Source organism: Bubalus bubalis, chromosome 11 (assembly GCF_019923935.1).
Source record: "Bubalus bubalis isolate 160015118507 breed Murrah chromosome 11, NDDB_SH_1, whole genome shotgun sequence".
NCBI classification, from domain to species: Eukaryota; Metazoa; Chordata; class Mammalia; order Artiodactyla; family Bovidae; genus Bubalus; species Bubalus bubalis.
In genome coordinates, this window is record NC_059167.1 from 48,439,198 (window position 1) to 48,454,666 (window position 15,469).

Consider the following 15,469-nt stretch of genomic DNA (forward strand, 5'->3'; position numbering starts at 1 on the left):
GTATAGGACTTGAAGGGATCTCTTGAATCAGTACTTAGATTTTCATAATGCAGACTTTCACTCAATCTCTGTATTTTTAGAGGAGAATCTCATTGTGTACTCAACCGTAGAGATAGTAAACCTCCAGCTGTCTGCTGTGGTAGGGGAGGAGAACTGGTAAGCAAAGTCTTACACACTTTCAACCAACCTTATTTTCTCCAGACTTATGCTTGCTCCTGCCTTTAGAAATACCTAGCTCTATAAAGTTGAGAATGGAAAAATCCACATGCTCTGAAGTCTCATCTTTCCCTCTACAATGCTTTTAGTAGCTTAGCAAATAAGATAGCTCAGCACTGCAAAATTAGTTCAACACAACAGGCTGATACTGGTAAATGACTTCAAGAGTTTATCCCTTTTAAACAAAGCTCTTCCTAACAAGACAAGGAAGTTTCCAAAGTTGTGTAACGAATTAACATTCATTGATTTCACTTTCCCTTATAAAAACAGACATAAAGGCAAGGACCCTCAAATGAAACCACTTGGGGGATGGCCTCAGTATGCCTGGCCCTAAGCACTACTGTGGAATAATAAGAATTTGAGGAAATCATATACACTTTGATGCTTTCATGCTTAAAAATAATAAACATTTTTTCCAATTTTATTGAGAAATAATTCATGTACAATAACTGTACTTAAAGCATATTAAATGAGTTCTGATAGATGTACATACTCATGAAATCACAATCAAGACAGAAAATTTCTATCATCTCTAAGAGCCCCCTATAGCTCTGTGCAGTTCATTCCTTCCTTTTGCTCCTGGTCTCAGGCAACCACCAATGTGCCCTCTTGTCTTAATGCAGCAGTTAGGACCTCCAGTATAATGCTGAATGAAGCAGTAAAAACAGAAATGTTTGCCTTACTCTTCAACCTGAGGGGCAAAATATGCATTATTTCATCAGTAAATAGGATGTTTGCTATAGGTTTTTGTGTAGAAGGCCCTTACCAGATCAAGAAAGTTTCTAGTCCTAATTTTTTAAGCAATTTTTATTACAAATGGGTGTTGGATTTTGTCAAACGCCTTTTTGTAATATTGCAATAATCACATTTTCCCTTTAATTTAGTTAACTATACTAAATGATTTTCAAAGGCTAAATCAACCTTGCCTTCCATTAGCCATTTCCAGTAGTCAAAATTCTCTAGGATACATGAATAACAAACACAATTAAAGTGGTTTAATCATACATGGGTTTGTTTTTCTCAACAAGTTTGAAGAAAGATACTCCAGCATGATTTATAAGCTCTCCAATGTTATTAATGTCGCAAGCTCCTTCTTCCCTGTTCCATCACTCTTAATGTATGACTTACCTCTTAATGATCTCAAGATGATAGCTAATTCATTTCCTGGCATAGATCTTCATCTTAGGTAGAAAAAGCAAAGAAGCAAGCAAAAAGGAACTGGGGACACTTATCTTGGAAAAGTAATACTTTTCTATAAATCATTAGCACATTTCTATTTCAAGAGTCAGAGCGGTGTCACTTGGCTACATGTCATACATATGTATGACAAGTGACACACATGTGTCAAGGTACATACATATATATGTGTGTGTGTGACATACATATACACCCAAGTGACATGCATATACAAGTGACATACACGTGTCACTTGGCTACAAGAGAGTCTGAGGGAGCTGAAGGTGAATTTTGTTTTCCTTTTTTCTTTTTTTTACTAATTTAAAATTACTTTGAAAAATGAGTAACTGTTTGATCCTTAATTTTTTTCCATTTTATAATAAAAAATTTCAAATATGTACAAAAGTAGACAGGAAAGAATAATCACCATCATGCATTCATAACATGACTTCAATTATCAACTCATGGCCAACACCACTCATCATTACCTCTATCCACTTTCACACTATTTTGAAGCAAACCTCAGACACTGTATTTTTTAATCAATAAATATTTCAGTAGTCACCTCTACAAGATGAGGGCTTTATAAATCTAACTATAATATCATTATCACATGTAAATTAAAAAATGTAATTATTCATTGATTTCTTCAAATATCCAACCAATAGTCAAATTTCCCAGAATTAACTTTTTTTAGCTGGACACATTTCTTCTGTTCCCCACCCCCAAGTCATGATTCTATCAGTGAAAAGGAGAGTGCACAGTGAGTAGGCAAGCTGCAGTACCTGCCACGCCATCTGTATTCTATATATACTACAAAAGTAGCTTGTCCAAAATATGCTTCCTATAGTTAAAAATGCTATCAAATGAGCATTTTTAGTTAACAGTGACATTGAAACAGTAGTATTAGACTTTTTAGGAGCGGCCAAGTTTCCCGCTTCAAGAGGTCTAACTTTATTGACCAATGAGATATTTGTGAATTTTTTTAAAGCAGTTATGTAAAATCCCAGCTAACTGAAGATATTTGTATCTATAACAGTATATGTTCCTTGAAGGCACTGGCCACATGTTTAGTCATAAATGTATATTCCATAACTTTCAGCACAGAGGAGACATGCCGTAAATAAATATCTGTTAAATGTATGAACAAGATGGAAGAAAGTAACCACATTTGTCAGGCATCTGTAATGACACAACTGAAATAAGGGGTGGGGGGGGGGGGAGACTTCTAGAGTTAAAAAAAAAGATGACATGTATTTTTTCCCTCTACCATGTTTAATTTCCCTTATATCCATGGATGAATTTTTTCTAAGCACCTTCAGGATATCTCATACCAATAAAAGTATGTTTGTGTTCCAACAGTATTTAAAAACAATCAATTTGTCTAGCAGTATTTTAAATTTGGAAGGAAATGTTTTCAAATTCTCTAGCTGTATCAATATTTTGCTGAAATGGCATTAAAGGAGATAGCATAGTAGTTAACTGGCATGTCAATATTAAACCATGAAAAATATATAAATTTAATAATGGCTATTGCTTAATAGTCACTATAAATGACTTTTTAACATGCTAGATCTCACTGTTATAGTAGTAAAGACCTATAGCCTTTGAAAAGAACACAGGTTTCAGACTCAGACAGATCTGAGTTCAAATCCTACAGGTTTGCTTACTGGGTAGCTGTTTATCCTTTCAAAACATGTTTTTCCTTTAAAATACGAATAACAAAATAAAACAAAAAATAATAACAGCACTTACTCCAAGTGCTATTGTGAGAAAACAGTGATACAATCAATAAAATTACCTGACATACAGTAATCACCCAAGAAATATGAAGTTACTCTTGTGTAAGATTTTACTACAAAATGTTCCATTTAGTAAATATAAATAAGCCCAAAACAAAGTTTAATATTCTAATATCAGATAAAAACAAACTTAGTTTTCAATAAAGAAAAATGTCCTCTCACTTATTTTTGAAAATACCAGAATCAAAAGCCAGCAGAGTTCTTATCTGTTTACAACTAAATCTGCTTATTAGTACTTGCTTTCCTGAGTTACATGAATAAAAGACCTTTTAATGAAATTCCTAGTTTCTTATCTCTAAAGAAAGAAATGAATGTTCCTGGTACTGCTAATTCACTCCAAGTCTTACTGTACCTGAGTTAAACACATAATTGATAATACTTGCCTAAAAGTCTAAAGAAAGCATGTGAGTAAAAACAATATTGAATCTTTGCTCATTTTATTATGAAAACGTAATTACTTTCTGGAAGAAATAAGTCTTTCACCTTATTCTCTGTATTGTAGTACATCATATACTAAAATAATGACCTAATACTGTGGACAGATTCTCTCTGTCACACACACACACACACAATGACATATATACTTCACTAACATGACTCACTTTCCCAGAAACTGTTAATCACCATACCTTTTGTAGCAAGATTTTTAGATGCTGAATTCCCAGTAAGACATTTATGTTTTAATTTTTTTCTCTCTTCTTCCATTTGCTTTTCTTGATGATATAATTTTTCTTCTCTCTGAATTATTTTAAGTTCTTCAGCTTTCCTTTGACATTCTTTCCAGGCTTCCAATTCTTTAGTTGCTTTTATCCGTTCATTTTCTTTCATATCTTCTATTTTTTTCCTCTTTTCTTCTTCAATCTGTAAAAATTAAAATTACCAAATCCTTTAAAACATATAAAAAGCAACATTTTAAAAAAATAAAAAATTCATTACAATAATTAGTTACTTTCACCTCTAAACACTTGTCATTAAAACTGCAGCAATAGTTAGCAATGCATAAACAATTAAAATAGGAAAGGCAAACGATTTAGTAGAATGCTCAACAATCTGGGTGTCACTGAACACATACCTTAGTTTCAGGCTTCCCTGGTAGCTCAGATGGTAAAGAATCTGCCTGCAACACAGGAGACCCAGGTTTGAGCCCTGGGTCAGGCAGATCCCCTGGAGAAGAGAATGGCAACCCACTCTAGTATTCCTGCCTGTAGAATTCCATGGGCAGAGGAGTCTGGCAGGCTACAATTCATGTGGTCACAGGGTCGGACATGAGTGAGTGACTAACACACACACATTGACATGTTCTTGGGCAGTAACTTTCCCTAGCCTCAGTTTACTTGTATGTAAAATATAGGCACACATTCAATTAGATGATATGTAAGAGTTTGGTTAAAAAAAAAAGAAAGAAGAAAAATTTGTTATTCTGAAAGTTAAGTCACTTGTCTCAAAACCCTTCCATATACACAAATATGTATACGCAAACATTTGGCTTTCAAAAATGCCAGTCTTTCCTGTCTTAGGACTGAAGTTGCACTGACCTTCATCTGAGGAATGAGGACATAATAAGAAGGGATACAGAAAGCAGGAACTAGGGAGTTAGTCTCTGGTGGGTGGAAATGTTTGAACTTTGAACCCTGCTGTCAACTATGTTTGCTGCTGCTGCTGCTAAGTCACTTCAGTCGTGTCTGACTCTGTGCAACCCCATAGACGGCAGCCCACCAGGCTTCCTCGTCCCTGGGATTCTCCAGGCAAGAACACTGGAGTGGGTTGCCATTTCCTTCTCCAATGCATGAAAGTGAGAAGTGAAAGTGAAGTCGCTCAGTCGTGTCCGACTCTTAGTGACCCCATGGATTGCAGCCCACCAGGCTCCTCCATCCATGGGACTGTCCAGGCAAGAGAACTGGAGTGGGGTGCCATTGCCTTCTCCCAGCTTTGTTTGCAGTAAAGTTATTTGAAATTTCCACATGAAAAACTAAATATCAGATGAATCTGAAAGCAATACATTGCTCAGTTGTGTGCCAACTTTTCTCCCTTTCACAAACTTCATATGGTCAAGAAAAAAAAAATCTGTGTAACAGAGTAACTGGTTAGTATATATGGTTAACTCCACTTTTCTAACTTTCCTATGGTAACAAGTATTTCTCACCTCTATCCTCTAGAGAAGCAGTGTCTAACAGAACTTTTATCAGAGGTAGTAATGTTCTGTACTACTAGCCACTTGTGGCCAATGAAGCACTGAAAATGTAGCTAGCGTGACTGAGGGACTGAACTGTTCATTTTATTTAGGTTTCATTAATATAAATTTAAATTAATTTACATTTAAATAGGACATCTGACACAACTCTAGAATGACATGCTGGGAAGAAATTTATAAGAGGCTGAATTATTTTAGGATATGGAATTAAAACTACAAGTATGAAAACTGTGAAGTACCAAAGAAATATTTGCATGAGTTAATACCCTCCTCTAGAGACTACTTTTTTTTCCTATTAAACTGTGAAACACTGACATTAAAATAAATTTCATAGATTACTAACAAAAGTTTCTTGTAATCCTAGAATTGCTTCTAAGACCTAAACCAAGCACACAAGATGCTAACTACTACATGTCCTAGGTTCAGAGAGCTGCAGGGAGCTGTCAACAGGTTGGACCAGGAGAAATCTGCACAGGGCAATGAACCAGCATTTAAAGGCCTCACAACAGGTCATGATGAACAGTCAGTATTAGCTATAGGTAGCCACAACCTAAAGGATGATGACAACTTCCCCTCATTTAGTAATATATTTGCCTTTTTCCCCCTCCTTCCTCTCTGCTCCAACACATGGAAGGAGGAAAAAGTATCTGAAGAGTCAGAACACCTTCACCCCTCATAATCCCTGTTAAGCAGAATAAATTTTTAAAAGTGTTATAAATGCACAAACTAAGTCTCAATTACCAAAAATAAGACTGTTCTTACAACCAAAAGTAACAAGAAAGTTCTATTATGCCAAGATGTGGTTAAGGGAAATAAGTGTGTGGGTAGCCACACATGTATATGTACTATAAATACATATGTGTATATAATGTATAATAGGCTGTATCACAAACATAAAAGTAGTCTTCAGGGATTAATGAGGAAGAAGAATAATTACAAAAGGCATCAAAGAACAGGTCACAGAATGAACTGGAATGAAAAGAAAAACATGAAGAAGGTAATACCTTATGATTATGATAAAGAGAAAAGGGAGACTCCATACAGCAAAGAAACAGAGACTGACAAACATTAAATAATCCTTGATGGTCTTACTTTATACAAAATGCAATCAGAGGAACATACCATTTAAAGGAGGAATGTGTGGTAACAGAAAAATTCAGAAAGCTAGAAAAATAATCACCTTACATGAAGAACTGGATTTTAGGTCCCTTGTACTGCTCAAAAAAGGATGCCATACAGTCTGGGATATGAGTTTAATATAGACAGCAAATGTAAGTAACTGAATAATGAGCAGCTTCTAATCCAAATTCCTGAAGAAAGGGAAGCCTATAATTATTTCAATCTGGAATGAATCTCTGGTTTATCAAGGCGATGTTCTTTATAAACCAATCTCATTTATGAATTAAAATGCAAAAATAATAAAATCTAGGAATATGAATCAAGGAAAATATTAAAATTATAATACATCTTGATCAAATATGGTGCTTCTTATTTATGATATTAGGCACTCAAAAGAAAAAAATAATATGATCTCAGTACATGCCAATATACTAGTTTATACTGAAAAAAATATTTTTTAGATCAATAAAAGGAGTTACACAATATCATACTTCACGATGAAGCATTAGAAATATTTCCAGTAAAGTCCCTAAGGCCAATATGACTACTGTTTTACTATTTTCCTGGAGGGCATAACCTACACTACAGAATTTTTACAATAAATATATTTTTAAAATTAAAAACTTTAAGAACTATAAACATAGACTATACAGAGATAGAACCATCATTATTTGCAAATAATATCATATGCTACCTAAAAGAATACAAATAATAAATTGACAAACTATTAGAATGAAAGGGCTTCCCTGGTAGCTCAGCTGGTAAAGAAACCATCTGCAATGCAGGACACCCCAGTTCAATTCCTGGGTCGGGAAGATCCCCTGGAGAAGGGACAGGCTACCCACTCCAGTCAGTATTCTTGGGCTTCCCTGATGACTCAAACAGTAAAGAATCTGCCTGCAATGCAGGAGACCTGGGTTCAATCCCTGGGTTGGGAAGATCCCCTGGAGGAGGGCATGGCAACCCACTCCAGTATTCTTGCCTGGAGAGTCCCCATGGACGAAGGAGCCTGGCAGGCTACAGTTCATGGGGTCACAAAGAGTCAGACACGACTGAGTGACTAAGCACAGCACATCAGAATGAAAAGATTCAAAGAGGCAATCACATACAGGATCAACTTACACAAACTCATAAAAACTAACTTTCCTACAAACTGGCAACAATCAGTAAATACAAAAAAAAAGGTCATTTCATTAGTAATTGCCAGAAAAGCTTTTATAATGCTACGAATAAGCTTAACAAAATATGAGCCAGCCCTATATGTAAGCTAAATAATTTTGCTGAGGAATATAAAATGTAAGTCTGAATAAAGAGAGATAAATGCCACATTCCTGGAAGAAAACCTCAATGCCTTAAATATGCTGATATTCTGCAAATTAATTTATAAGTCAATTTAAATCTAATCAAAATACCAACAGCATTCTTAGGAATTTTGGTAATAAGTAAATGTGAAATTCATCCACAGCAGTAAACATGCAGGTTTTATGGAAGAATGAAGAGGTTGGCAATTTTCATCCATAAAGATTAAGTATAAAACTAGACAAATTTATCAAAAATAATCAATTCATGGCAGTGGGAATTAACCAAAGGTAGCCTGCAAATTGATAAGTGTTGATTCCAGAGAAACTGCTAATGTCACAAGTTAAAAGCTGTGAGAGGCTCTGCCCTTCTGTCTAAGGTTTCTTCCAACCACTCACTCCAGCCAGGATGACAAGACCAACATTTTCACTAACATGAAACTAACAACAACAACAACAAAACCCGGCAGCTTTGTTAGCAAAAACAGTGGACTCACTTCAGGGTGGGGTAGTGAAAACCTGTGGCTTTGGTGGAGAAAAGTAGTAAATTTGGTTGGGAATGAAAAGGGAAAATTTGCAGCTGAGGTCTGAGGTTGAAGTCCTGGTTAGGGTAAGTGCTTGACTAGTCAGAAAATTAAAAGAGCGAGCATGTAAATTAGAGAGCCATGGAAGGTCTGTAATAAACTCACCATACACCCCTGGTTAAATAGAAAGTGATGCATTACTGGGGGATACGTGAGGAAGCCTGGCATAAAACAAAACCAAGGGATACTTGAGAACTTGCTCTAACTTTGAATGTATTCCCAAATCCACATACAGACCAGTCAGCATAGGGGTAGAAACCTTTCAGGCTGAAGGTATTTACCACCTGTGCCCAAGTCATTAGCTAACAAGTAGCTATGCAGACACAGGGAAGACACTTAAGGAAAAAAACATAAGAAATTAAAAATAAGAATGAGAAAACTCAGCAGAAACATCAGCAGTTGTTTACCACAAGTGAGTCTAGTGTGACTCCACAGTTAAAGTCCAGGCAAGTTATTAAAAACTAAACAACTAAGGGTGGGAAGATTTGGGAGAATGGCATTGAAACATGTAAAATATCATGTATGAAACGAGTTGCCAGTCCAGGTTCGATGCACGATACTGGATGCTTGGGGCTAGTGCACTGGGACGACCCAGAGGGATGGAGTGGGGAGGGAGGGAGGGAGGAGGGTTCAGGATGGGGAACACATGTGTACCTGTGGCGGATTCATTTTGATATTTGGCAAAACTAATACAATTATGTAAAGTTTAAAAATAAAATAAAATTAAAAAAAAAAAACTAAACAACTATCAATCAATAAATAATTTTTTAGAACTCAGAATTATTATAATCTACGAAAATGTCTTTCCTGGTGTCTCTGTCCGTAAAGAATCCACCTGCAATGCAAGAGATTGCCTGCAATGCAGGAGACCTCTGTTTGATCCCTGGGTTGGGAAGATCCCCTGGAGAAGAAAATGGCAACCCACTCCAGCATTCTTGCCTGGGAAATCCCATGGACAGAGGAGCCTGGTGGGCTACAGTCCATGGGGTAGCAACAGTTGGACACAACTTAATGACTAAATTACCAACCACTAAAATGTGTAGTTTCCAACTAAAAATACATCAAGAAATAACTACCAAAAGCTTCTCAAATCTGATGAGAACATTACACTTTTCAGAGAATTTCAACCAAGAGTAAAATAAATACAAAGAGATACACCTAGATAAAGCTTAGTCAAACTACTAAATTAACACAAAGACCAAACAAAAACTGGAAAATCTTTAAAGCAGAGACAAAAAAAAGGACTCATCATGTACAGAGGAATAATAATACAATTAAAGGCTGAATCTTCATTAGAAACAATGGAGGACAGAAAGCAGCGAAAGACCTGTTGTTCAAAGCACAGACAGACAGAAATTAAAACTGCAAGTTCTAGATCCTGCAAAACCATTCTTCATAAATGAAGATGAAATAAGCACATTCCAAGATATATGAAAACTGAGAGAAACTATTTGTCACAGACCTGCCCAATAAGATGTACTAAAGAAGATTCTTCAGGCTGAAAGGAAATGATGCTAAACACTAACTCAGATCTGTAAGTGGGAATGAAGAATATGGGAAATGGTAAATATATGGGTAAGTATAAAAGACAATTCAAATGGATAAACAAAATGTGGTATATACATACTAACAGAACATTTTTCAGATTTAAAAGGAAGAAAATTCTGATACATGCTAAAAAGTAGGTGAACTCTGAGGACATTATGCTAAGTGAAATAAGCCAGGCACAAAAGGACAAATATAGTATGATTCCACTTACATGAGACACCTACAGGAGTCAAATTCACAGAGACAAAATAAACAGCTGCTTGCTAGGGGCTTAGGGAAATGGGGAATGGGAAGTTATTATTTAATGGGTACAGAGTTTCAGTTTGGGAAAATAAAAAAAGTTCTGGAAATGGATGGTTGGTGATGGTGCAAAACAATGTGAATGTATGTAATGTGACTGAACTATATAAATGGTTAAAATGGTAAATTTTATGTTATTTATGTTTTATCCATTAAAATTTTTTAAAACACAGTATTTGATTGCTTTTCTTCTCTTTCTTTGAAAACTTGAGATTTAAAAAAAAATAATTTTTAAAGTAAAATTATAACACATATTGTTTATTTATAAAATCCATATACATATACCTATTCATGAATGGCAATAATAGCCTAAAATAAACAGACCAAATGAAGCAGTATAAAGCAAACTTACTGGAACTGAGTCAGTGTTAAACTGAAGTAGATCATAGATTGTGATAAGCTAAAGGTGCATATGGCAACCATTAAAAACTTGAATAACCTAAAATTTATATCCATATCATAAAAATTATATTTATATAGAGTATGTATACATACACACACATACACACACATATATATATAAAGCTAAAAGGTCAACAAAGGAGCTCCAGCTTCCATTCTGACATGCTAAAAAGTTGTTATTCCTATCCTTATAACAGAAAAAGATGGATACACTAAAAACAAAGCTTTTTGGACCCATCAGAGAAGTAAGTCACAGAGAAAACTGCTACTGTGAAACCCAGAGACACAAGTGTATCCAGAAAGACACAAAGATCTGCTTGTATTTTCCAGAAGCAACTGGAGCTATAAGCTGGCAAAAACACTTAAACAGTAACTTTGACAAAATGCTGGAGTCTGAGTGTGGCCCAGCACGGCAGTGAGAAACTCTGGGGAGCCACAGTCTTAGAGGGTGACCCCATATTTTTATGAGCTTTAACATCAGAAACCCCACTAGATTACCATGACTAAGATCTGAATAAGAACTCTGGAAGAAGGTAGAGAAGAATAATCATTGAGAGCCTGCTATACAGAGTGAAGTAAGTCAGAAAGAGGAAAACAAATACCGCATATTAATGCATATATATGGAATCTGGAAAAATGGTACCAATGAACCTATCTGCAGGGCAGGAACAGAGATGCAAACACAGACAGAGATTTTGGACACAGTGAGGCAGAGGGGAGGAGAGGGTGGACGAATTGAGAGAGGAGCATTAAAACATATACCGTATCATACGTATTAATGAAATAGATAGCTAATGGGAAGCTGACATATAACACAGGAAGCTCAACGCAGTACTCTGTGACAACCGAAAGGGATGGGATGGTATGGGGGGTGGGAGGAGGTTCAAGACGGAAGGGATATATGTGTACTTATGGCTGATTCACACTGTTGTATGGAAGAAGCCACACAATACTGTAGAGCAATTATCCTTACAAAAAGAATTTTAAAAAATAATCATTGTGACATACAGAAATATCCAAAGCATTCTCCATAACAAAGATCGACTCTCCAGGAGAAAGCAACCAGTCAAAGCTGAAGTCCCTTATCTGCACTGGGAGAAGGGAATTCCTCCCACTCCTGTCCTCCCCAGACTTCCTGTCCCACCTGAAGGGAGAAAAAAAAAAACACAGTTAGCTGTCAGGCTTCAGGAAAATAGACAGGAACAATGCAGCCAGGAAGAAAATGAGGGCCAGGGGAGAAAAGCTGTATCACTGGAAGAACACGTGTAAAAAGATCACACAACCAAGATACAGACCCATGAAAAGACTAGGATTTGATGGAAAGATGATAGAATATTTCCACTCCCTTACAATTTACTACCACACCAACAGGGTTCCAGGATAATGACACTTGATCACAGAAGAAAGAGCTGTATGACAAAGGCTCTCTCTGAGGATGAGTAGATAGAGAAGCCAAAAATCCAAGATTCAAAAGAGAACTGGAAAAAAAAAACCCACTAGAGGAATTTGAAGCCTCTAATACCTATACCTGCACAGCTAACACAGCTAACATTAAACAAAACCCCAAATCTGTTACAGTAAACAAATTTACTCACTAAAGTCCTATTAACCTTAGTTTCTATTACCTGATACAATATGACTAGTGTCTAACAACAACAAAATTGTAAGGCATGCCAAAAGTTAAGTAAAAGCATATTGCAAAGAAACAAGCAATAATTAGAACCAGTATCAGATACAACACAGATGTAAGAATTATTAGGCATGGAATTTAAAATAACTGCTTAAAATGTAAAGGGCGATAATGGGAAAAAAACATGCAAAAATGCCTAAGAGTATCTTTAAGCTTTATTATCTTTGTCAACAAAGAACATTGACTGTCGTTCTGGTAATAAACAATGTTGTCCACCATCAAGCCATCAGTCACTGCAGATGCACCAGTGGGGCAGAATACTGGCCCTAGACAGTTGACAAGCATTTCAAAGGAATAATTTCAATAAGCACATTATCAAGCATCTTTCCATACAGAGAAAAGCACTAAAAACATTAACTTGAGATGTCTGTTTCTTGTGACAAGCAGTAATCTTTTGATGTTCAACTACATGGTTTTTGTTCGTTTTTTTCAGCAAGTTCAATTCAGTTCAGTCACTCAGTCGTGTCCAACTCTTTGCGACCCCATGAATTGCAGCACGTCAGGCCTCCCTGTCCATCACAAACTCCCGGAGTTCACACAAACTCACCTCCATTGAGTCCATGATGCCATCCAGCCATCTCATCCTGTAGTCCCCTTCTCTTCCTGCCCCCAGTCCCTCCAGCATCAGAGTTGTTTCCAGTAAGTCAACTCTTCGCATGAGGTGGCCAAAGTACTGGAGTTTCAGCTTTAGCATCATTCCTTCCAAAGAAATCCCAGGACTGATCTCCTTTAGAATGGACTGGTTGGATCTCCTTGCAGTTCAAGGGACTCTCAAGAGTCTTCTCCAACACTACACTTCAAAAGCATCAATTCTTCAGCACTCAGCTTTCTTCACAGTCCAACTCTCACATCCATACGTGACTACTGGGAAAACCATAACCTTGACTAGACAGACCTTTGTTGACAAAGTACTATCTCTGCTTTTCAATATGCTATCTAGGTTGGTCATAACCCTCCTTCCAAGGAGTAAGCATCTTTTAATTTCATGGCTGCAATCACCATCTGCAGTGATTTTGGAGCCCCAAAAAATAAAGTCAGCCACTGTTTCCACTGTTTCCCCATCTATTTCCCATGAAGTGATAGGACCAGATGCCATGATCTTCGTTTTCTGCATGTTGAGCTTTAAGCCAACTTTTTCACTCTCCTCTTTCACTTTCATCAAGAGGCTTTTGAGTTCCTCTTCACTTTCTGCCATAAAGGTGGTGTCATCTGCATAGCTGACTGAGGTTATTCATATTTCTCCCAGCAATCTTGATTCCAGCTTGTGCTGCTTCCAGCCCAGCGTTTCTCATGATGTACTCTGCATAGAAGTTAAATAAGCAGGGTGACAATACACAGCCTTGATGTACTCCTTTTCCTATTTGGAACCAGTCTGTTCTTCCATGTCCATTTTTAACTGTTGCTTCCTGACCTGCATATAGGTTTCTCAAGAGGCATGTCAGGTGGTCTGGTATTCCCATATCTTTCAGAATTTTCCACAGTTTATTGGGATCCACACAGTCAAAGGCTTTGGCATAGTCAATAAAGCAGAAATAGATGTTTTTCTGGAACTCTCTTGTTTTTTCGATGATCCAGCGGATGTTGGCAATTTGATCTCTGGTTCCTTTGCCTTTTGTAAACCAGCTTGAACATCTGGAAGTTCACAGTTCATGTACTGCTGAAGCCTGGCTTGGAGAATTTTGAGCATTACTTTACTAGCATGTGAGATATGTTCAGTCAAAGCTAAAACATAATAAAATTGATGTTCACTTCAGTTCTCTTTTCCCTAAAAACTGAATCATGTTCCCCCAAATTTGTGTGTTGAAACCCTAACAGTCACTCAATGAAGCAATATTTGGAGGTAAGGCTTACAATTACAAGGAGGAAATTAATATTAAATGAGGTGATAAGGGTAGAGCCTTGATTCACTACGATTATTGTCTTTATAAGAAATGACACTCTCTCTGTGTCCATCATGTAGGGACACAGCCAGCTGCAAGCAAGATAGAGAGGTCTCATCAGAAAATGAATTGACCTGAAGCCAGATATTGAACTTCCCAGCTTCCAGAAGTGTAAAAATAAATTTCTGTTACCTAAGCTGCACAGTCTGTGTTTTTGCTATTGGTCTGTTATGGCAACCCAAGCAGACTAGGACATTTTCTTTTCCCTTTGGCAGATTTTCAGATAGGCCAAACGTGGCCCGAAGACATCAGTGAGAGCTGTAAGAAGAACCAAAGGCTAAATAATTCACAAAGTGAAAAGTCAAAACTCAGTAAAACTGAGAGGAACTTATTTAACTCACCGGCAAATTTGGACGTAGGGATTCTACCTTTCAGTTTACTTAACTAAACTGAAATCTGGACTTTCATACAAAGCATAAGAATTTGTAAGTGCCTTGGAAACTCCATGTGTAGATAAGGATGGCTTCCCAGGTGGTTCAGTGGTAAAGAATCTGCCTGCCTATGCAAAAGACACAGGAGATGCCAGTTTGATCCCTGGGTTGGGAAGATCCCCTGGAGGAGGAAATGGCAATCCACTCTAGTATTCTTGCCTGGAACATCCCATGGACAGAGAATCCCAGTCCAGGGGGTCACAAAGAGTCACACACAACTTAGTGACTAAGCACACAAAGATAAAAGTAAACTCTTACTAAAGTGTTAGCTCTATCTCTCCTTGAAGAGAAGTTATTACTTGATAGAAATTCTTTGGTATTACACTATATGACTTTACAGTCTTATCATGATTTGCTGGTATCTTTACAAGATCCAGCTTTGGCTTACTGTTGAAGAAATCATCCTGAAGTCAGTACCCGGGTTTACTACACAGAGATACAGTACTGATATATTTAATGTTATATATGCTAAAATGCTTCTATTAAACTAGCCTTCAGCTTCAAGGAGCAAAACTGACAGAATGGAGGAACAGAAGTAAAATTTAGTTTTTTAAACCAGATTTTGACTAATGGAAATTAGTTAATATCTTACTCCTGTACCCTACTCTTTACCTTATCCTTGCTGCTCAATAGTAACTTTATTCATCTCTTATAACAGACTTTTGCAAACAATTTCTTTTTGGAGGTGTCCTATTGAGCTAAGCTACTTCTGGTTCAAAAGACCTTGCTGTTGAGATGATGGAAACCATCAACATCTTAAATTCTTTCAACT

The 15,469-nt window shown here is 36.7% G+C and overlaps 1 protein-coding gene across 2 annotated transcripts in view; it reads right to left on the minus strand.

Moving 5' to 3' along the window:
- The window catches only part of DNAAF4 (dynein axonemal assembly factor 4), a 69,933-nt gene that overhangs the window by 27,890 nt on the left and 26,574 nt on the right, over window positions 1-15,469 (minus strand). For both annotated transcript variants that reach the window (XM_025295628.2, XM_006074927.3), the window contains exon 4: window positions 3,824-4,055. In XM_025295628.2, the coding sequence (XP_025151413.2) occupies window positions 3,824-4,055 (232 nt within the window). The remainder of the gene's footprint in view (window positions 1-3,823; window positions 4,056-15,469) is intronic.